Genomic DNA, 21,883 nt, shown 5'->3' with positions numbered 1-21,883 from the left:
AAGGGGGAGGGGGGGTCCCGGCGGGGGGAGGGGAGGCGCCGCTGGCTGCGTCCGGCCCTGAGCTGCGCAGCGAGATCGAGCCGCCGACCGACTCCCCTCCGCGAGAGCCGGGCCGGGCGGGGCCGCGCAGGATCTCGCGAGAGGAGAGCGCTACCCCGTCCCTTCCCCCGGGCAAGGAGAGGGGCGGGGCGGAGAGAAGGGGTTGGCTGGCCGGGGGAGGAAAGCAGGAGGGAGGACAAGGTGACGGGGGGATGGGGCATTAGAGGTTCAGACACCCCCGGCGCCCTTCTCCCTAGTGGGTGCCTCTGGTTTCCCTTCCCTCAGGCCGGGGGACCCCGATACCGTTAGCAGTTCGGTCCCATGTCTGCATCAGCCCGCCACTGAGATACCTGCCCCTTTGGGTCAGGCATGAGGGGGGGGGGGGGGAGTTCACCAATTTAGCAAAACTGGGTAGGTCAGTACAGTTAATTTAATCTGAAAGAGAGGTAAGCAACAGCTGCTTTTCTTCCCAGGGTGAAGCCTGACAAAGGTGCTGCTACCACTGCTCTCCCACAGTGTGTATGAGCAATTTATCCCTATAGCTATATATATAAAACTGTAGACCCTAGCTATGTGCAGAAGGGACCCCTTAGCGGTCTAAGCATGGCAATTGTAATAAGACCAAGACTTCCAATCTTGCTTGAATGGAAACCACAAGTCAAAATGGTTTGAGGTTCGACTGCCTGAGCTCATCATCCTCTCCCAATAGCAGCCACATCTTCAAAAGTCAAGTAACAGAGGGGTAGCCGTGTTAGTCTGGATCTGTAAAAAGCAACAGAGGGTCCTGTGGCACCTTTAAGACTAACAGATGTATTGGAGCATAAGCTTTCGTGGGTGAATGCCCACTTCGTCAGACTCATGTAATCTTCAAAAGTGTTCACTAATTTTTTTGGATGAGATGTCTCAATTCAAAAACTGATGCACTCGAACTCAGCAGGCGCGTTTGACCATTTGATCTAGATAGACTGATTGATTTGTATGTTGTTTGCTCTTTTCAGACAAAAATCTAAGCCAGCCTGATGTAGCAAAGTTCCAGCCTGCTCTGCCTGCCTATCTTTCGAATACAGGGGGCAGCAACTATTTCCCCATGCTTCTCCCCCACCCCCTAGTTCCTCACATCTTCTTGTCAATTGCTGGAAATGGGCCATTTTCATTACCACTACAAACAGTTCTTTTTCTCTCCTGCTGATAATAGCTCACCTTAAGTGATCACTCGCCTTATAGTGTTTATGGTAACACCCATTGTTTCAGAGAGAGAGAGAGAGAGAGAGAGAGTGTGTGTGTGTGTGTTCCTACTGTATTTTCCACTGCATGCATCCAAAGAAGTGGGCTGTAGCCCACGAAAGCTTATGCTCAAATAAATTTGTTAGTCTCTAAGGTGCCACAAGTACTCCTGAAAAGCAACAAAGAGTCCTGTGGCACCTTAAAGACTAACAGATGTATTGGAGCGTAAGCTTTCGTGGGTGAATGCCCACTTCGTGAGACGCATGTGGGCATTCACCCACGAAAGCTTATGCACCAGTACATCTGTTAGTCTTTAAGGTGCCAAAGGACTCTTCGTTGCTTTTCACAGATCCAGACTAACACGGCTACCCCTCTGATACTTGACAAGTACTCCTGTTCTTCATGGTGTGATTGACGTTCCCCTATATGGGATGTTTCACAAGAAGGGCTGGGGTTTGTCCTGTTGCCCTTGCTCAATGTTTCCTTTTCCTATGCTGAGCAGAGGGTATTAGCTGTGGCCAGGTGCTCCCTCTGCTGTAGTAATGGCATAGGCTGTACAGCCACTAGCTGGCTATCCTCTCTCTGCAGGAGCCAGCCTGCAGCGCCTGATTCACCCCCATCTGAGCTCAGAGACAGGCATCGTCCTTCCGCCCCATAGCGGCCGCCTCTGGCTTATGCAATACTCAGACTCTGTTACAGCAAGCCAACTAGCAAGACACACCCATCTATGGACCAGTAGCCACGCCCTTTGCTCCCTTTTTCACCAATGAAAAACCAGCACCAGTGTTTTGTCCCGCCCTTCGCTAAGCTTTTCACTAATCGTACATAGCCAGGCCCAAGTGCGTCCCTTTATTTGACCCAATCACAAACCGATACCAGTGTTAAATCCTGCCCCTTCCTTGTGTCCACCAATCAGATCCCTTTATCCAGTTTCCTTTACGTTATCACTATCGCAACCAATCGTGGTCCAGTTACGTTATTTCCCCGCTCCCTGTCCTTGTTTCCCCTCATCTCTGCGTCACCCGGTGGATCACCAATCAGCGTGGGGCCGGTATGTTTCGCGCAATATGATAGGCGCTGTTGCAGCCAATAGGGGTGGGTCTGGCGAAGCTATATAAGGGGGGGTTGTCAGATCAGTTGGTTCCCCGCGCGAACGAACGGCTGCGTGTGACTTGTGTGCCTGTCTCTCCTCAGCTGAGCCATGGTGGTCATCGCGCTGTCCCCGAGCCTGCTGCTCCGAGCCCTGGCCCGGGCGGGACGAGCTCCCCGAGCCTGCTGCTGTGCCCTGAGCTCCCGTCGGCTGCACCTCACCGCGCCCAGGTAGCAGGGGAAGCTGGGAAAGGGGGATAGACGTCCGAAGGGAGGGAAGGGCTGGGAAACGTCCCGGGGGGGAGCGCGGAGTTGGGGAAACGTCCCGGGGGGGGCGAGCAGGGGGCTCCTTGGGGGGGCGGAGTTGGTGTCTCTGCGGGGGGACGAAAGGGGGGTCCCCTGGGGCGGAGTTGGGGAGACGTGTCTGCGGGGGGGCAATAGGGGGGTCCCTTGGGGGAGGGGAACGTGGGGATACTCGCTTTGCGGGGAGGGTGAAAGGGGGTCCCCTGGTGGGGAGGGGAGTTGTCTCTTTGCGGGTGGGGGAGAGGGGGGGTTCCTCTGAAGTGAAGAGAGGGGCCTGCTTGGGGATCATGTAATGTAGGCTTGGGGGCTCTGAATTAGATGGGTAACTGGCAATGTAAAGCCCAGAGAGGTGCTACTGTGCAGCCAGGGTGCTGAGGGGCAGATGGGGGTGAGGTGGAGGAGTGATCTCTTTGGTGTCTGAGAAATGACACAATTTTCTGTTGAAAAAGCAACGAGGAAAAACTGACTCTGGGTGGAGAGACCATGGAGCCACCCAGCCAGGGGCAAAACCAAACTGGGCATCCCCATCCCAGGCAGATGGTGGATATATTGGGGATCTAACCACAAATACTGATGCCCTGTCCAGGATAGATGTTGAATGCATCAGGGAGCAAAGTCTAAACACACTGAGAAGTCTAAACTATGCAGTTACTATGGGGGATTGCAACCCCCATCTTGGACAGATAGTGGGTACAGTGGCGATGAAACCCCAAACACTGGAAAGCTGTCAGAGGCACCTAGATGCATGGGAGGGGGATGTTAAACCCCAAACATTGTGAATCTTTCTGTCAGGCTGGGACTTGTATTTACCCAAATTGAAACCCAGGGTTTGCTGTTGTACACTTGTGTTGCCCATAAAGTACAGTATTGCTGAAATGAATGGGACCTTCTGCTCTGTTAGCCAGTTTGCTTTGGTTGAATACTCCCAGTGGCAGCTAGCAGATCTGCAGGCTGATGAAATCCTATTCCCTGCTTGCATGGAACAGCTGCTTCTAATACTCAAGATCCAGGGCACACCCTGACCTTGCTGCCTGCAAAGCACCAGCTGCCCTTCTGGTCTCCCTTTGTAATTGGATCCACCACTACCTTGTAACACTCCTGGTGTGGTGGTGGGGGCACAGGTGTAATTGAGTTAAATGTAATTATATGTGGAGGGGATGAAGAGTAATTTAGTGCTGAAGAAAAATCTAAAAGGAGTGGGAAGAATTCTCCTTACAAATCATCATAAGCACTTTTGTTTCAGGCCAAAGATCATTCTACCAGAAATGGAGGCTCTTTAGATAATTCAAATTTGTTTGCAAATCTGAGAACCTAATTCATGATATAGTTTTAATTGTCCACCCTACAGAGTTGTTAGAATTAATTAGTATACCAATGAAAATTTACATGCCCAGACATACAAATTTCACCTGCTCTCACCCAGATGAGAAATCTTAACTTGGTTGTCAAAAAATCACTTGTGTTAGGAAAGTAGCATTTTGCAAGTGTGAATGAATTGTATATTTTAAGTAAAATGGTATGTATTAATTAAATTATTGGTATGTGAGGGGGAGCCAAAAATTTCTTACTCCTCAAAATACCTGTTTCCCAGCTCTGAATGTTCCTTCATTTCCCAGTAGCAAGAAATGTATTTTTGTCCTTCTTTCTTTTTCTGTGGCTTCCATTATCACTCAGGAAATACATTATGCTACAGTACTTGCGTCAATCTAGCTTTGAGACTTTTCCACTGCTCCTCCCCTTTCAGGAACTCTCACAGAAAATTGTGACTATGTGCTGTAACTTGGCAAAACTGCTTTCTAGTGAGATGGTGTTGTCTCAGGTGTATTAAAATTGTTTCTGGCTTGCTCAAGATACAAAGTGCCTAATTTGTGTTTTTCAGACTTTAAGGAGTACTTCCAACTTTTCTTCACCCTTAGTCTCTTTGATATATCTCAGGGCTTGATTCTCTTGGAGGGGCATTGGGTAGGGGAGAGGGGAGGGAGGTTAATGCTCCTTCCAATAGATATGGGGCTACGTTCTGGTCTCATAATGTGAATCTGAACATTATTCCACTGATGTCAATCTATGTAACTGCAATCAGATCGGGGTTAAATTTTTTTGGGGGGGTGGGGGGGCTGGCACTCCTGTGCACCTCTTCCTATACCCTGCCCTCCCCCTTTTGCTCAAGTCTAATGTCTAGTCAAGGAGTTATGTAATGAAAAACTGTTGCCAAGGTTTTGCCTTGGCATTCCTGTAGACTCTCTGCCAAGGGATACATTGCAGCTCTGACTGAAACTTAGATTCTTTTATGAACTTCTAACTCTATTTATAGTAGAAGACAGCTTGCTGCACTTCCCAAAACTCATTTAGTGACTTACTGTTCGTGTGGTATTAATCAGCGTTTAGCTCTGTGGTTAAAACATTTAGCATTTGAAATGGTGCCAGTAGGCTCATTTCCCCATTAGAGGGAATAATCTCAATTATATTTGGTAGTACCTAAAAAACTGACTACCTTAGGCGATTGCTTTTTGGGATTGTCAGCTAGGTATAACTTAATTTCACAATAAATTTACTGGACAGATGGATAATCCAATTATTTAAATGAGGTTTGTGCCCCAAAAGAATCTAAGGAGAAACATTTAAAATCTCCAAACAATGCGTCTGTGGCAGCAGTGTGTTAGAGTACAGATTGTCCTACAGAAATGTTCACACCCAAAGCTACTTTGTGTAGTGCCCCCATCCACCCAGTTATCTCCTTTAGAGCTAATCTCCTTGTGGGTTTTGATGGACATGCTTCGGTTCTTCTGGATCCTGCCACTCAGCAGGCAGCTTTTTTCTTCCCATATGAATTTATTTAGCGGTGCCTCCACCCCGCTTGCTTCCCTTGTCAGGGTCACCAGGGCAGCTGGGGGGGGGGGATTCTAATCCCAGGGTAACCCCCACTTACTTGCCAGATAGTTGGAGACTTCCAAGAAATAACACAAACATACAGTACATTTAACACAGTAATTATATTAAACAGAAGATAAATATAACCGGGTAAAACACTATTCTCAGGGTTACTGGTGCCCATGCTGGTAATACCTATGAATTTCCCATCATGTGATCTGATACTGCAAATATCAAATTAGTGTCCTGTTGGTACATGTACTTTATAGATGCCCTTGATGACCTGTAACCATGATAACTTCTGTGCAGCAGTGAACAATGTGGCTGACTAGGTTCAATACAGCCCAAGAGACTCTCAAGTGGGATAAGGTGATAAGTCCCTCCACAGATTTAATAGGCAGCAGGTTAACAAAATCCCCAAATCCTTACCCCCTGGTTAAAGGATGCAGTTCAGGGAGTAAGGGGTCTCCCAAACAATTTCCCTGACTAGCTAACTAAAAGAGAGTGCACTCACAAACAACTGTGAATGATCCTCAGATTCAGAGATGGCTCTGGACTCCTCAGTCACTACAGAGGGCTGATACTGCTGGCAGGCGTCCTCTTCTTGCAGGAGTCAGGCTGCTTCTGGTGCCAGGATTTCCCCTTACCACAAAGGGCTCAAGGTGCAGATTACAAAACTATACTAAAATCCAAACTTTAGTCTCCCACCCTAGTGCTCACGTACACTCAGCAGGCAGCAGCCTTGGACTAGCAGCCAGAGCAGAGCTGGCCATGTGGTGACCTCACCTAGGGAGCTGAAAAGGCTCAAGCTAAGGAATCTTGCTTTCAGGTCCCCAGAGGCCAGTTTTCAGGGGGAACCCTGCATGCAGGCCTGGGGGACTCACTAGCTCCCCACACAGCCACTCCTGCCCTTTCCCTGGGTAGCTAGTCCAGATTGCTCCAAAATGGCTTCTCCCTCTCCTGAACTCCCTGGGAAGAGTTTCTCACTCTCTGTTGGTTGCAGAGCAGACTGGCTCTTACCCAAGAGCAGCCCTGCATGGAAAGAGCATCTCTCCCGGCTGCAGATAGCTCCGCACCCTCACCCCCACTCTGTCAAACTCTGAAGGCAGCACAGAAGTGAGGGTGGCAATCCCATGACCCCTCTACAACAGGTTTGCGACCCCTCCCCATCCCCTTTTGGGTCAGGACCCCCACGGTTACAACACCTGAAAACGTGAACTTTACCAATTTTTCAAATCCTATGGCTGTGAAATTGACCATAATGGAGGTGAATTTGGTAGGGCCCTAATTATAGTTGCCACTGAATGAAAAACTCAGTATCACCCCCCCTTGTTCCTGCTGCTGGCCATAATAATGTTTACAAGGAACAAAACTGATATTTTGTAAGTTTTGCTCCTGGTAAGAGTAACTGCTTTTTATTCAAACTGTGATATTAATACATTTCCTGAAGTTCAGATGTAAAGGAAGTTGGTGTGTAGCCTTTCAGTTAATGTAAATTGGCAACTGTGTAACCCCTTTGGCTAGTAGTATTTGTCAGCTTTCCTTACTGTGTGGTTATCCAGTTTCCTGGAATGCATTGGCAATAGTTATGTATTCCTGATACCAATATAGACCAGGAATGTATGTAGGGGGCTTTTTTAATATGACTCAAATGTCAAAGATAAACACTTGTATTTTATTCTCTCTGCTTCAGCAAAATTTCATATATTGATCAAATGTCAGTAGCCTGTTTTTAAAGCTGTACTCATGACATTGATATTAGTTTTTGCAACAGTACTTGCATATTAAGATAATTAAAAACAAGCCTAAGAATATTTGTTGGCAACAAATTCTAAGATAATATGTATCTAAGACATTATTCTGGTAAAACGATAAACTTCAGTGGAAAGTGGTTAGTAAAGGAATATGAAATCTGAGTAAAGGGCAAACAAGATAAACTTGCATAGTTGCATTATTCTAAATGTGCTGTGGTTTTTGACAGGGAATTAATATGGACTTAAATTTTAGCTTGTGCAAATTATCCACTTAAGTCTTTTAAAGTGTTAAATTGAAGAATTTAAAAATGATTAAGTAGAACTTGGCTGTAGTGAAATTCCATTTATAGTGAAGCAATTTGAAAGTCCCACATTTTGTTTCAAAGAATTTTGGTTATAGTGAAAACTCTGCTAAAGTGAAATTAAGTCCTTTGTGTTCGGGGAGGGGAAGAGGATTATTTAGCTATATGAATTTTATTTGCTTGATTGCTAACTTAGAATATAAAATGTACACTGGGCAAAAGCATGACCGGAGCATGGCTTTCCCGGAGAGAGCAATCCATGAACTTTCTCATATTACATGAACTGTCAGCAAATGGAAAACAAACTGGCCTAGGAATTGTCTTCAAATTTCATTGCTTCTCAGAGCAAAATTGCGGAATGGAATTTAATTTATTGGCTTGGGTATGCATCATTTGATTTTCCTCAGAAAAATCTATCCTCTTCCAACTTTGCTGCTAGTAAACAGGATATCTAGCTAAGCAGAACTGATTCTTGTATTGGCCACTTGAAATGGGTTTTATACAAATGTTAAGTATGGAATATAATATTTGTGCATAGGTCTAACTCAGTTCAACAGCAACTTCTGTAATGACCTACATTAGATTCTTTTCTTGACTAAAACGTTGGGGTGAAGCCTTGGGTAGAAAACTCAATATGGAGTGAATGTTTTTAAAAAGGGTTCCCTGCTTAGACAACATTTTCTTATTTTTTTCAGAAATGATGCAGTCATAATTTCTGGAAGAAAGCTGGCTCAGCAGATCAGACAGGAAGCCCGACATGAGGTTGAACAATGGGTAGCAGCTGGTAACAAGAGACCCCATCTCAGTGTGGTTCTAGTTGGAGAAAATCCTGCAAGTCACTCCTATGTACTTAACAAAACCAAAGCAGCGGCTGATGTAGGTAGGTTCTTGCACTCCTGTCTTTGTGCCCTAATAGGACACTTAACAGTGAGTATCTTTAACTAATTTAAGACCCCAATTTAAGTTGGGCTTCTCATATGCTGGATGAGGATACACAATTTTCAGCTTGCTGCCCATGTAGACTTTTATCCACTTAGCTTAGTGTAGTGGCCCTAGTGAACCCACCACATCTTCCAGTGTGGTCTGTCTGCTTTCATCTAACATTGAGGTACAGCCCTGAATGCAATACTTCATCTTCATCTGAGTCATAGACCAAGAAGGAGCATTGTGGTTTGCATCTTGCTATTTGAATATAATATTTAAGTCCATGGTATATAATATCTGTTAATGGAAGATTGAGACTTTTAAACTCGTCAATAGAGATGATTTCTGTAGTGTAAAAATCAACATGAATTAAGAATGTTCGTTTCCAGACTTAATCTACATTTGATCCTCTCTAATAATGTGGTGTTTAAAATGACTCTCTAGGAATCAGCAGTGAAACAATCCTGAAGCCAGCCTCCATCACTGAAGAGGAGCTGCTTGATTTGATTAGCAAGCTAAATGATGACACCAATGTGGATGGCCTATTAGTGCAGCTTCCCTTACCTGGTGAGTTGGTGGGATTTTGAGGAGCTCTTACTGGGCTTGTCTTCACTACTGGGAGATCCATGCAGTGGGTGTCGATTTAGTGGGTCTAGCGAAGACCTACCAAATCGAGGGCAGAGTGTTCTCCAGTCAACACTTTTTCCTCTCTCCCCCTCCCCCCCCCCCCCCCCCAGCTCGCTGTGTTTGCACCTTTACCTAGAAAACTTTCAAATGTCTTGTATACGGTGCGGGATCAAATTACAGTCTGGCTCTGCCCTGAACCTGCTGTGACATTGCTGCTTCCGTGGCTCTTGTGTGTGAAGCATATGAAGGAAATGGCATTCTGCCATGATGCTGTTGAATGAAGAAAAGTTGGTTTATTGACTTCCTTTGTAGTAGCAGTTGAATGTGTGCATACAGTTGACATGGGTGTAGGTTAGATATGTTTTCACCTTTCTGGAGTAGTGGCTGCGTGTTGGGACTGCATTGTATACACAACTGCAATCTAGGTGGTCTAAAAATACCATCTCCAAATTTAAAGGGATATTTTCACATTCATTGCAACAGATATTGAATGCACAGGGTAAATTTGAAGTCCCTATGGTTAATTCCCTGCTTGTATTCAAGGAACTATGGAAAGCCTGTCAAATTCATATATCTGTAGGGCTAATATAGCCACTTGAGATTGCAATAGAAATATTTACACAGAATATCTGGTAGTTGGGTTACATGGGGTAGCCTCAAGTTTGCCATAATGCTTTAGAATAGGCTCATGGTTTTCTACTACCTGGGGATGTGTGGAAGAATGTACAGTGTAAGTCAGTAGAGGCTAAAGTGATCATTCTCAGCTAATTACATTTTCTTCAGCTGATTAAATGGAGTTGGTTGGACCCTAATGTTGACACTTTTTTCAGAGCATATTGATGAGCGAAAGATCTGCAATGCTGTGATCCCAGAAAAAGATGTTGATGGCTTTCACGTGGTGAATGTGGGGCGCATGTGTCTGGACCAATATTCAATGCTGCCAGCTACACCTTGGGGTGTGTGGGAAATCATTAAGAGAACTGGTAAGGGTCATAAGAGCAATATTTTAAGTGCTTTTCATCTCCACTGCAGTTTAAAGTTGAGTGAGTTTTAACTTCTTTTCCAATCCCATAGGAATCCCAACCCTGGGGAAGAATGTAGTAGTGGCTGGCAGATCAAAGAACGTTGGAATGCCCATTGCAATGTTGCTGCATACCGATGGCAGACATGAGCGCCCTGGAGGTAACAGCTCTGTTCTTGTGAGAGTTTGCAGGCTAGTCACAATGGGTCACTAAGAGGGGAGACACAGAAAAGAATGAGTGCTGTAGAACGTAATACTGATTGATTACTGGATCACTGCTCATCACTGTAGTAAGGGTGGTGGTATGTACTGCAGGCCATGCCAATTTGTGGCTAAAGATCTCATGGCACTTGTAAGGGTAAACACATTAACTGCATTGTCCTTGAGTAAATACATGGCACTCAAGTTTATTGATGTGAAGTGATTTCCCCCCCTTTCTATCAGTGGTTCAGTAAGAGGACCTTGTCCCCAGCCCAGTTAACAATATGGGAAAAGCAATGGTTGTGATTCACACACTGAGCTTATGATCTTGGCAGATTGTAAATCAGTGGGGGACTCTTCAGAGTGAAAAGCTAGAATTTTTCATGTCAAAACCTGAGTAAATGCTCATTATGACTAATCTTGCAGGTGATGCAACAGTAACAATATCACATCGCTACACTCCTAAGGAACAGCTCAAGCAACACACGATTTTGGCTGATATTGTGGTAGCAGCTGCAGGTAAGACCATTAAACTCTTTGCACTAAAGGCAAGATTCCCACAAGGGAGAAACTTGCTGTAATGATGCTACTTTATATAGGAATCAGTGTACTGAGGATGCCCTTCAGGTCTTGGTGCAGTGTCCCCGTGTCGCATGTGCAGTCTGTGCTCTGTGAGGCTGGATGGCACTTGCACAGCCACTCCATGCTGCTGCAAGGAGCAGCCAGAGGGAGTTGTTTGAGTGAGGGACTCCAGATGACTGCTGGCTTGAGTTGCAGCAGTTTGGGGACCCCTTTCTGCTCTCCTATATAACAGAGCTGTTGGAGCCAACCCAGCTTGTTAATGTTTAAATGAACGTGGAAGAATCATTCTCTGATAAATGACTTGCCTGTTCCCAGCTGTATCTGAGTAAAAGGGCAGCACAATCACATTGTGAAATTGTATTTGAAATTCCTTAAGGCTAGGGACCTATTTTACTATAGCCCGTGAGAGGCTGATGCTGGAGGGTCAGGTTGAGCTGCAATGCTAATGTTCTGTGATGTATCATGCAGTAGCTTATGCCATCTGGTTCGATCCAGGAATAGCTCAGATTGTGGGACCCGTGCCCCTGCTCATCTTGTCTCCTTTGTCTAGTGCAGTCATGAACAGTACATGTGCAGAGGAGCTTCAATGGGTCTCTGCTTAGCCATGGAACCATACATGTGGTGGCAGCCCACTCGAAGTATGGGGCCATCAGCAAAACTTTGGCATGAGTGCGTGGGAGCCATGAGGACACTGGAGGAGGAGGAAGAAAGGGTTGAGTGAGCTAAAAATCACAGAACAGAATAGTGAAGGGACTGAAAAAGGTGATTGTGCTGAAGGTGGAAGCACACAAGGAGTGAAACAGTAAATTTTAAGACGCACGCATTTTTAATGTAGATCTGTAATGTGACATCAGGAAAACCAAATGCAGTGTAGAGGTCATTCAATGGCAATGTTACTGAAACCAAATTGCAGTCACTAAAGAATGAACTATTTCTTCTTAGGGATACTTGTGACTTTTGAGTTGCATAAATTTGTAACTGGCCATCCTAAATGTCTGGTAGAACCTGATAAGCATGGCCCCACCCCATCAGTTGCTATTTACCCACATTTCTGGTACTGATAGCTATGGACTCTACATGCTCTTGCAGGACTGCCTTCTGTCACTAAAACTGAGAATTTTCCCAATAATTTCACTTCTTCCCCTTGATGTAGTGTTATTACATTCACTTGATGACTTTGGCACACTCTTGTACTAACGCAAGGCAAACATATACCACTACAGAAGAACTGGTTATGTAAACTTAATTGAAATTGAGTTCTTGGAAATGCTTAATTTTTAAAAAATAAAATATTTTGGTTCTAAGCTACTTGATAGCTCCTTTGGAGTAAATTTAACTTTTTCCTACTACTTACGTTTTTTCTCTTGAAAATTACTTACCCATAATTCTGTAAACTTGGACATAATAAGGGACTTTAAAACAAATCAAGCTGTTGATCATAATCCGTAAAATGCTTTTGGTGGTAATGCATGATGGCGTGGATGGACATACTTACATTTTAGCTTTGAGAATCTGCTTTTCTGTCTCTTTACAGTGGGCTTATTGACTAGTTTTACAGCTGTGAATTTTATTCAGTAGCAACTCAACATGGTGTAATTGGTTGGTGGTTTTTAAATTTCAGGTATTCCTAATCTGATCACAGCTGATATGATTAAAGAAGGAGCAGCAGTTATTGATGTTGGGATAAACAGAGTGCAAGATCCTGTTACTGCAAAGTCAAAACTAGTTGGAGATGTGGATTTTGAAGGTACAGAGGCTGTTTTTTGTATCTACTGCTTTAAGAGTATTAAATGTCTTGAGTATTTAGAAGAGCAGAGAAACCCCACTTATAACTGAACTGATTTAGACTAACATTGAGAAGTTCTGTTTCCTACATTGTCAGGCAGATCGTGAATTTGATCTCCTACCATACTTGAGAAATACTTTGGGAACAGTGCTTCCTGTTATACCATGGACCACAGGGCAGTTGACATGCCATAAACATCTGCAGTTTTCAGTCACTTGATCTAACTCCATTTTCACAGCTGCACAGAGAAACCTTTCTCTTAACACTTCACCTGATAGTATGCAGGATTGCCACCTTCTGATGACTTGCTGTGCCTTTGAGTTTAGACACCTTATTACATGCTTTGATCATGCAATCAAACTGTCTTTTGAAGAGTTGTATGTAATGTTAGGTTTAAGTATTAAGGCTTAATACTGCCAGTGCCCTGTCCCAGAAAAGGCAAGAGACAGCACATGTTCAGACTGTTTAAACTCCTCTTAGATCTACACAAAACTGTGTATGGGACTTTTACAGATGGTCTTTGCTGGTTTTGAATTACTCTGCTGACATTCAAGCCTAGTTCACTAAGAACTAGATTACACATTAGTTGTTAACAGACTTTTGCATTTTTCATTTCAATGTAGCCTGTTATGACTTGTCAATATTTCTGCTTGTTAGTGCAGCTTCTCAATAGGACACAGGTTTTGAAAGCCTGTTTCTAAAGTGTGATGCACCATTCTTAATTCTAACTTTCCTTCCTGCAGGAGTAAAGAAGAAAGCCAGTTACATCACTCCAGTCCCTGGGGGAGTTGGGCCCATGACAGTTGCTATGCTGATGAAGAATACAATTATTGCGGCAAAGAAAATGCTGAAATCTAAAGAGCTTGAAGCCTTAACTGTTTAATGGTGGACTTATAACTTTCAAAATAACATTCCAAATCAACTCCCAAAACCAGGCCGATAGAAATGCAATATTTTTATTTATTGTATAGAAGTTAATTCAATGATACTTTGAAGTCACTAGATATTTATTTAAAGCATAAGTATACAATCATTTGTATACAGAGGCTTTAAGCATCTAAATACCTGGGTCACTCCATCTGTTTAGTTTCTAATGATTCCCAGCGAAGTTGGATTTCTTTAATATTTAAACTAGTTACATTCTGAGAGGTCTAAAACTTGCAGGATGGAGAAAATCAGCTGCAAGTGATTTTGATGTTATGACAGTGTCACTTATACAGGAATTTATAGTACACAGGATATGTGAAGCTAGCAAGTTGGAAAAAGAATATCATTCTACAGTGAAAGAATTATGATCTTCAAGGTAAAGTGCTTTCATAGATCCTGAAATTTGACCACATTTACAGGATTGTTTGCTAGCATTGTTGGACACTAGCTCAAACACCTGATCTACTAGTTTGCACCCCCTAAAGTTATTTTTCTACTAAAAAAAGTTGCACAGGTTTTAAAAACAGACTTAACAGCTTTTCCATGTAAGTCTCTAACTACTTGTTCAAATCTAGGTAGCATTGAATCCTGCTAAGACATCTTATAAGCGCAAACAGGTTGAAAGCTAAACAGTTCTCCCAGCTATTGGTATGTAGCTAGACCAATATTCAGTACTGAGGCACAATGCGACTATTTTTCTTTAGCCAAAGAACAGAGGTGGCTGTTGGCTCTGCATTGGATGTGATATTTTCCACTACAGTGTGAGACCTGAAAATGCTTAGTGAATAACCCAGGCTAACTTTGATTAAAAAAATATTGAAAAAATAATTGCTTGGTCTCAGAATCATTAGGATGGGTGAGTAACAGCCCAGATGTTACGTTCTTGAACATATAGCCTGCCAGTTAAATTGCTGCAGGGCATTTGATCTGTATATAGTTGCCTTGGATAACTTCTGGTCTGGTATTACTCAAAAGCTACTTTTAAACTCACTACTGTTTTGGTGTATCACCTTCCTAAAAAGAGCTGGGATAGCTTTTTTCCACACAGCTAAATCACTTGGCTGTCTCTGACCAGAAACAAAGTCATTACACCAAATGGTTTGGTTGTCTGTTCTGGACCAGTCACTCGATTGCAATTACTAAACTCACTTCCACTTCTGTCAAAGAAGCAGACTGCTTTGTGTGGTATGCATTCAGATTTTTTTTTTTTAAGGAGAGAGCTTCCAACTTTGTTTCAAAGTACAAGGTCAGCTGTAGTTGGAGCTGCTGCAGCAGAAGTGAATTGTAGTTTAAATTCATTTCTGCTGCTTATCGCTGAGTGTTGCACCAAAATTTGCAGAATAGCTTCTTTAATGCTATCAGTACAAAAGGGAATTTTAAAGTTTCTTACCATCTATAGTGGACTGCAGCTTCATATTAAGTAGGATGAAGAAGATTGGATTTACATTTCTTTCTAGACACTTTCCTCTACAGCAAGTCATGTGTTTCTTCTGAAGGCAAAGCCTCAAGTGTCCTGGAAAGTAGTTTGAAAAACAACCCGCTCTTGCTGCCAAATCTCTAAGAGGAAGAGAGACCTTTATTGTCAGCAAAAAAAAAAAAATCACTTGCTGCCTTACCTGCTGGAGCTGAGAGAGCCTCCAAGCATTGAAAGCTTGTCTCACTGCAAACTACTGTGCTGCTAGGCCCAAGAACACCATTAGTCATATAAGTGTTACCTGGATTTCACCACCTTCTCCACTAGACTGGTCTTAGCAGGTTGTTGTATAGGAGGGATGCATTTTTGATGAGTGAAATCCTGGAAGTTAAGATTTAGGTTTGTATCATGAACACACTACAGAGTGAAGAGAATTTAATGAGATTTATTGGATTGTTAATGAAATGTAAAATAGCTACTGTATTTAGTAGCAAATAGACTGCAAGTCTGGTACTCTTCATATCACTTTGCATATACAAAAGTGTAAACAGCCTGTGACATTGAAAACTGCATGGATTTAATTAAAACTGAAACTGTTCTTTATAGCTTCCTTGATTTAAAAGTCAAGCATATTCTTGTGCTACATGAACACTTAGCTGAGTCAACAAAGCCTTTTCAATTTGCTTTGTACATTGAAACTGAACGGACATATTGCATAAAGTAGATTAACCTTTTAAAAAGTAATTAAGCTTGTAAGCCTATCATGCTTTAGCTACCACAGACAAGACTGATACAAAATAAACTAGAAAATATACAGAACCACCTTTAAGTTCAAATAGTTTTTACCTTAACATGTAATAATTAAGTGTCTGTCACTTAACTTTCAACTGGAGTAATACTGTTTTATTAATCTCACATTCAAAAAGAGTCTTGTTGGGTAGTCAAGCTAGAAAATACTATAAATAGGAAACTGAATTCAAGTTTTCTTTTGTTTGACTTCACTTAAATATTTACAAAGAACCAGCATCTGTTTCATTCTAAGGTTCAAAGCAGTTGCAATATTTAACCAGCATTCCAGAACCCCTGCAGAGTGGCCCTTTGTCAGAAACAGGGCTCTTCTATCCTAAAAAAACCTTGAAGCCTGCTCTTAAAGATGCATGCAGGTGGAATTTATAACAAAACACTGAGGGCTTGTTCTTTGCAGCAACTTTAAATGGCTGATATTTTTCCATTTCTTTCTGAACTTAGCTTACAATTGCATTTTTTCTACAATAAAAACCCTCAAGACAATTTTGTTGCTTTCCTTTCTGAAAAGTGCAACAATGAGTGAGTAGGTACAGAAACATATTAACCATTGCAACAGTATCCAGCTGCCAGTTTGAAAGGATTAACTAGTAACAGGCCTTGGAGAGCAAACCCACTCACATCTGAAATAGACTTCTAAAAGTCAGTTCAAAGCAGGCGCACATCATCTGGCAGTATGTGCAAGAGCCATGTTTAAGGGAGGGGCAATTGTAGAGGAAACCAGGGCTGGCAAAAGTGATAGTAAGGAAGATGCCCTACTGTAAGGGTTGAGGTGTTTGTATAAAGATACAAGCTAAAGTGCTGTGTACTAAACTCTGGTGCAAATACAGACCTTAGGTTATTTTGCATTTATGTAACTGAACTGAATTTCCTGCCCCTTAATGTTTTTGAAAGCATGGGGGGGGGACTGAAAATCGAAAGTAGAACTGGCTCTTAAAAAAAAATTCAAGGGAAGCCATTTCTTATCTGTAACCAGCACTCAAGGGACTACTGCTAAAGGCTGCACCTTATAATTTGAATTAAAAAAAATAAACATGTTTCAAGTCACTGACTTAACCAAGAATGAGATTGGTGTGGAGTTGCACTAAAATCTGCAGCTGCAGAAACTTTTCTGAGCCCAGTAGCCTTCCTCCCCTGAATAAACTGGGAAGTATATCAACACAACTGTTGATTAAAACTGGCACAAATAGACATGTATGTATATCACTGCCCCTTCTAGACACAATTTGCCTATGATTAGCTAAGATATGGTCACCACCCTACTTTTCACTTACATTGAGGCTAAGTAGCAGACATTTTCCTTTCACCCAAGTTATGGAACCTTCTAATTCCAACAACACACGTTCTTTGGTTTCATCCCTACAGTTAACTGAGCTGTCCGTAATCCCTATCTCTTTCTCAATAGCCTAGTGGAGGGAAAAGGCCAGCAATCCAATCTGACAGATATCAAACATTCATTCTATCAATTCTAACAACATTAATTCCTCATTAAAAAATTAACTGACAAGGGCATGTAAGTCACTTTCCAGCAGGACTGCTGTTGCTACCAACTGGCTAGTATATGGAATCATAACTGCTCAATTGTCCTAGGACATGCTCTAACAGCGAATCCCTCTTTTGCTCCAGTGGTAGGGTTTGTGCTTTCAGAGCAGGAAGTTCTATTGTCGAGCTGACTCTGGCATGTATCATAAAAACACCATGCTGTGGATTTCTCCACTCTTGTTTAGATAATGCCTGGGCTGGAAGGGAATGGATTAGATCAGTTAGGGCTCTTCCATCTCTAACCCTGGGATTAACCAAACATTTCACAGCCCATAAGTGCTTCTTACCTTCCAGACAGTTATTTGTATGTGGCTGGGTTGAGCAAAACTACGGATGGTCCTTTCGAGGAAGACTGTTGCTGGAGTAGAACATGCTGCAAAGTAAAAGCTAGACAGTCATTGCCCCTATAATGGTTACCCACAGGACTTTCTAGTACATCAGCTGACATGGGTGGAGTCAGCTTTGGTGGCGGGCTACGATGATGGTGGCCCTGATGGTGGTGGGCTATTTCAGCCTGACTGGCCTGGACAATGGCAGTTTGTGTGTGTGTCAACCTCTTACAAGTTTCTTCATTAACAATAGGAGTTACATGGACTAAGTCTGCTTAGAACAGTATCATAACTTCAGCAGAGAGAGAGGGTGGGAAGTGCCTGAGTTTAGCTTTTTACAAGCCTAACCCTTTAAAATTGCTCCTAGCCCTGGAGAGTGAATGCCACTGGGTAACACAGAGTTCCTATAGAAACCTTCCTGCAGGACAGAAGCAGTTTTAAAGGGCTATGGCTGTATTTTTAAGCAGCAGCCAGGGAAGTTTTCCACTTCGATTCTAAATATTCCATAACTTCCCCAAAAGGGAATTTTTCTTAGCCCTGTTTTGTTTCTGGGGTGTGCATTGTTTGCTGCATATGGTGTGTAAAACATGCAATAAACTGCAGTTTACAGTCCTGAAATCTCCGCCCCCCCCCCCCAAATCCCCAATGGAATGTCTCAGATTACTGCTCAAGCATTTGTGAATCGTCCCTGGGTTAATAGGGATACAGACTACACGAGAATGGTGGAGTTGAAGCGTGCACTGGAAAGGGCGTGGCTCTCCAATGCTGGTAATGTCAGGGTCCAGATGCTGAAGGAAGGTGGCCCTGCTATCTTCAGAGTCTTCATTGAAATAGCAGCATCCGCCCAGGGTCTAATGTCCCCTATTACTGCAGGGACCAGAGTCCTAAAGTACCATTTCCACATTCCTAGCATTGCTCTGAAGCTGGCGGTGGTTTCTTGGCCCAACTGAATGGGGTGGAATTCCACAGCAGTTCTAATTTATTCTGCTAAAAGCTAATGGAGAAATGGGTCCTGGGGACCAATGATCTCCTCAGTTTGTCACATAGAAAAATAGGCCCAATTTTCTTATTTATATATCATCACAAAGGAAGGACAGTGTGGGACTACAGTGTGGTCTCGCTGCCCATGTCCCGAGGGTGCTTTTCTGTGTCACTGTCTTCATAGTCCGACTCCATCTCTATCTTCACCTGGGGCACGGCGCAGAGAGGGTTTCGGGAGTAGTTAAACGCAGGAGATGATGGGCAGGAAATCTTCAGGTGAAGCGTAATACTGGAAGGGAAGAAGGCACAAAAAAGGGGTTACAATCCATGAGGCTGGGTTAAAGCCATAGTCTTTATCTAACAGGGGGGATGGGAGGGGAGGAAGTCCTGAGATCTAATCCCACCTCTGACACTGGCTACTTAGAGCTTTGGACAAGTTCTTCGTGGCTCATTTTCCCCATCTGTATAATGAGCTTGTGGGGAAACCTGGATCCAGATGTCCGACTGTGCAGCCTGGGCCCAGCTCTACTACAGAGAATACCTGCCTCACAGAGGTCTTGAGAGGATTAGTTAAGATTTGTAAAGTACTTTAAAAGATGAAGAGTCCCGTATATTAATTCATGTTCAAATCTTTTTCAAAACACCCCCTGAGCTGCTCCATGTTTTCTGAGCTCGGGAGGCAGAATAAAAGGACAGAAGTCTAATAAGAAAGAAGGAAATGCTGTTCCCATGTGTTAATCTGTGGAACTCTCAGCTACAGGATATGACGAGACAGATAATGTTGTTGGCAAGCTGTTCAAAAATGATATACACACCTAATTGTAAGGATGTTAAACTGAATATGATCAGAATTTCAAGGGCTATTGATTCTCTACCAACTTCATGGCCATAAAAAACACGTCATGGACCGTGAAATCTGGTCTTTTGTGTGCTTTTACCCTGTTCTATACAGATTTCACGGGGGGGACCAGCGTTCCTCAAATTGGGGGTCCTGACCCAAAAGGCAGTTTCAGGGGGGGTCACAAGGTTATTTTAGGGGTGCCGCAGTATTCCCACCCTTACTTCTGCGCTGCCTTCAGAGCTGGGCGGCCAGAAAGCAGTGGCTGCTGACCAATGGCCCAACTCTGAAGGCAGGAGCACAGAAGTTAGGTTGGCAATACCATACCATGCCCTCCTTACTTCTGTGCTGTGGCTGGCGGTAGCTCTGCCTTCAGAGCTGGGCTCCCAGCCAGCAGCTGCCATTCTCTGGCCACCCAGCTCTGACAGCAGAAGCAAGGATAACCTTGCGACCCCCACCCTCCACAACTCCTTTTTGGGTCAGGACCCCGACAATTACACTACCCTGAAATTTCAGATATAAATATCTGAAATCATGAAATTTATGATTTTTAAAATCCTATGACTGTGAAATTGACAATGCCAATGAAGTCCTCTGCCAATGAAGTCCTGCGTGTTTCAACCTGGGACCCAAAAATGAAGGCTTCCACAATGATTGGGCACTTCTAAAAATTAAGCCAACATTTTCACCACACACTTCAAAGAAAGGCAAGTATCTCCAATATACAGAGGGCTAAACTAAGGCGTAGAGGCGCTACGGTCAATGGGACTTGTGCTCTTAAGTCACGTAGCTACCTTTGAAACTCCCATCCTAGAACAACAAAGCCTTAAGCTTTCGTATGCACTAGACAATCAACAATGCAAATCCCATTGGCTGGAGAAATTCCATCACAGTGAACAAAACCTCAGCATTTAGACAGGACACACGTGAAGTGGAGACAATACAAACGCGTCTCATTGGGTGCAAATGTCAACCAGGCATGTGCAAATGAACCAGAGTACTGGAACTGACCCCAAACCAAAACCTCGGATGCCAGGAGAGACTGCGGTGCTGAAAGCATCCGGGCCTGACTGGTAAATGGATTACACCCTCCCCCCCCCACCCCCCAAAAAAAGCCAAGGCATCAGTAAACATTTCATGGTACGATCCCTCATGAACCACCAGGCCCAGAAACTCTCGCTATCCCCTCTCACTATATGTCGGGATGCCGGCTAACCAATGCACTACAGAGGTGTGTACTAGCTTTGGGGTGCTAGAAATGTCAGACTAAGAATCACACCGTTCAGCTTACACTCATGCACGGCCACTGCATCTAATACTTGCAGAGTAGCATCTTGGCCTGTGACCCAGCCAGTCAACACCTGCACCAGGGCAAAACAGTCCTGGGGAAGAGCGGATCCAAACTCTGTGAATGGCCCGCCATATTTATTGTAGGCCCAACCAAAACCCTTTGGCGGATCTGGACCTGAATGTTGCAGCTCAGGCCCATTTCTTTCTATTTCAGTGTTGCCGACTCTCATGATTTTATTACAAGTCTTGGATACCTGATGTCTTCCTTAAAGCCCCAGCTCCTGGAATCATGTGATTAGGTGAGAAGCTCAGCTTTCATTAAAAATAGAGAGGAAGTTTCTAGCGCTCATGGCTGAGGAGAAAGGCAAGAAAATATGAACCCTAAAGACTCTTAAAAGCAGAAAGAAAAACAAACCCAAAATTATTTTAAAAAATCTCATGCTTTTTAAGCCAATTTATGATTTCAAAAGCCAGGGGCTGGCAGTACTGCTATTATGCAGATGCGGGTGCTCTGAAGTGAAAGGGCTTCAGTATCAGGGTCAAAACCTTCCCGTGAAGCAGGAGTAAGACAGGAACAGAAGAAAGGAGGAGACACAAGAGAACTGGAGGTTCAACAATCCAATGAATTCAAAGTGGGACACAAGTTATTCAGTCAAGTAAGCGGATGGTCTTCCCAAAATGAGTTCCCAAAATCCAGCTGGATGGTTGCCGCATGTAGCACTAAGCATTAAAGTTCTTGGAAAGGAAGGCTTGGAGGCAGGATTCCTAAGGATTTAGAGCCAAATCTTGCAAACTCTAAACTGCCATCAAAGGAAGGATCAAACCCAATGACAATCTGGTCCGTCCCCTTCGCCAATGCACAGTTATTGTCTACAGCCCTTTTCCTAGTGCACTGCCCAGTCTAGTTACAAATGGCCCAAGTGAAGGGGCTCCCATCCCTTTACCCTCCGGAGAAGATTCTGCATCTCACTGCTGGGAAGCTCTTTCTTGGTATTCAGTCTAAACTTTCCCTTTTGTAACTCCATTCCATTTCTCCTA

General features: G+C 43.6%; 1 protein-coding gene across 1 annotated transcript; it reads left to right on the top strand.

The window, feature by feature from the left end:
• The first annotated feature begins 2,408 nt into the window (after positions 1-2,408).
• Positions 2,409-16,349, top strand: MTHFD2 (methylenetetrahydrofolate dehydrogenase (NADP+ dependent) 2, methenyltetrahydrofolate cyclohydrolase). The gene is made up of 8 exons (XM_065397841.1): positions 2,409-2,583; positions 8,275-8,459; positions 8,948-9,070; positions 9,961-10,113; positions 10,205-10,312; positions 10,779-10,871; positions 12,556-12,681; positions 13,464-16,349. The coding sequence occupies exons 1-8, from the start codon at positions 2,465-2,467 to the stop codon at positions 13,601-13,603; spliced, it is 1,047 nt and encodes a 348-aa protein (XP_065253913.1). The 5' UTR covers positions 2,409-2,464; the 3' UTR covers positions 13,604-16,349.
• The last annotated feature ends 5,534 nt before the right edge of the window (positions 16,350-21,883 follow it).

This window comes from Emys orbicularis, chromosome 2 (genome assembly GCF_028017835.1).
Source record: "Emys orbicularis isolate rEmyOrb1 chromosome 2, rEmyOrb1.hap1, whole genome shotgun sequence".
Lineage (NCBI taxonomy): Eukaryota > Metazoa > Chordata > Testudines > Emydidae > Emys > Emys orbicularis.
This window is presented reverse-complemented; position numbering and strand designations above follow the sequence as displayed.

Excerpts from the sequence above, each read along its gene's own strand:
- MTHFD2 (XM_065397841.1), top strand. The coding sequence starts at position 2,465 with ATGGTGGTCATCGCGCTGTCCCCGAGCCTGCTGCTCCGAGCCCTGGCC. Across the intron at positions 8,460-8,947 it reads CAAAGCAGCGGCTGATGTAG|GAATCAGCAGTGAAACAATC; the intron begins GTAGGTTCTTGC and ends ATGACTCTCTAG. Across the intron at positions 10,872-12,555 it reads TATTGTGGTAGCAGCTGCAG|GTATTCCTAATCTGATCACA; the intron begins GTAAGACCATTA and ends TTTAAATTTCAG.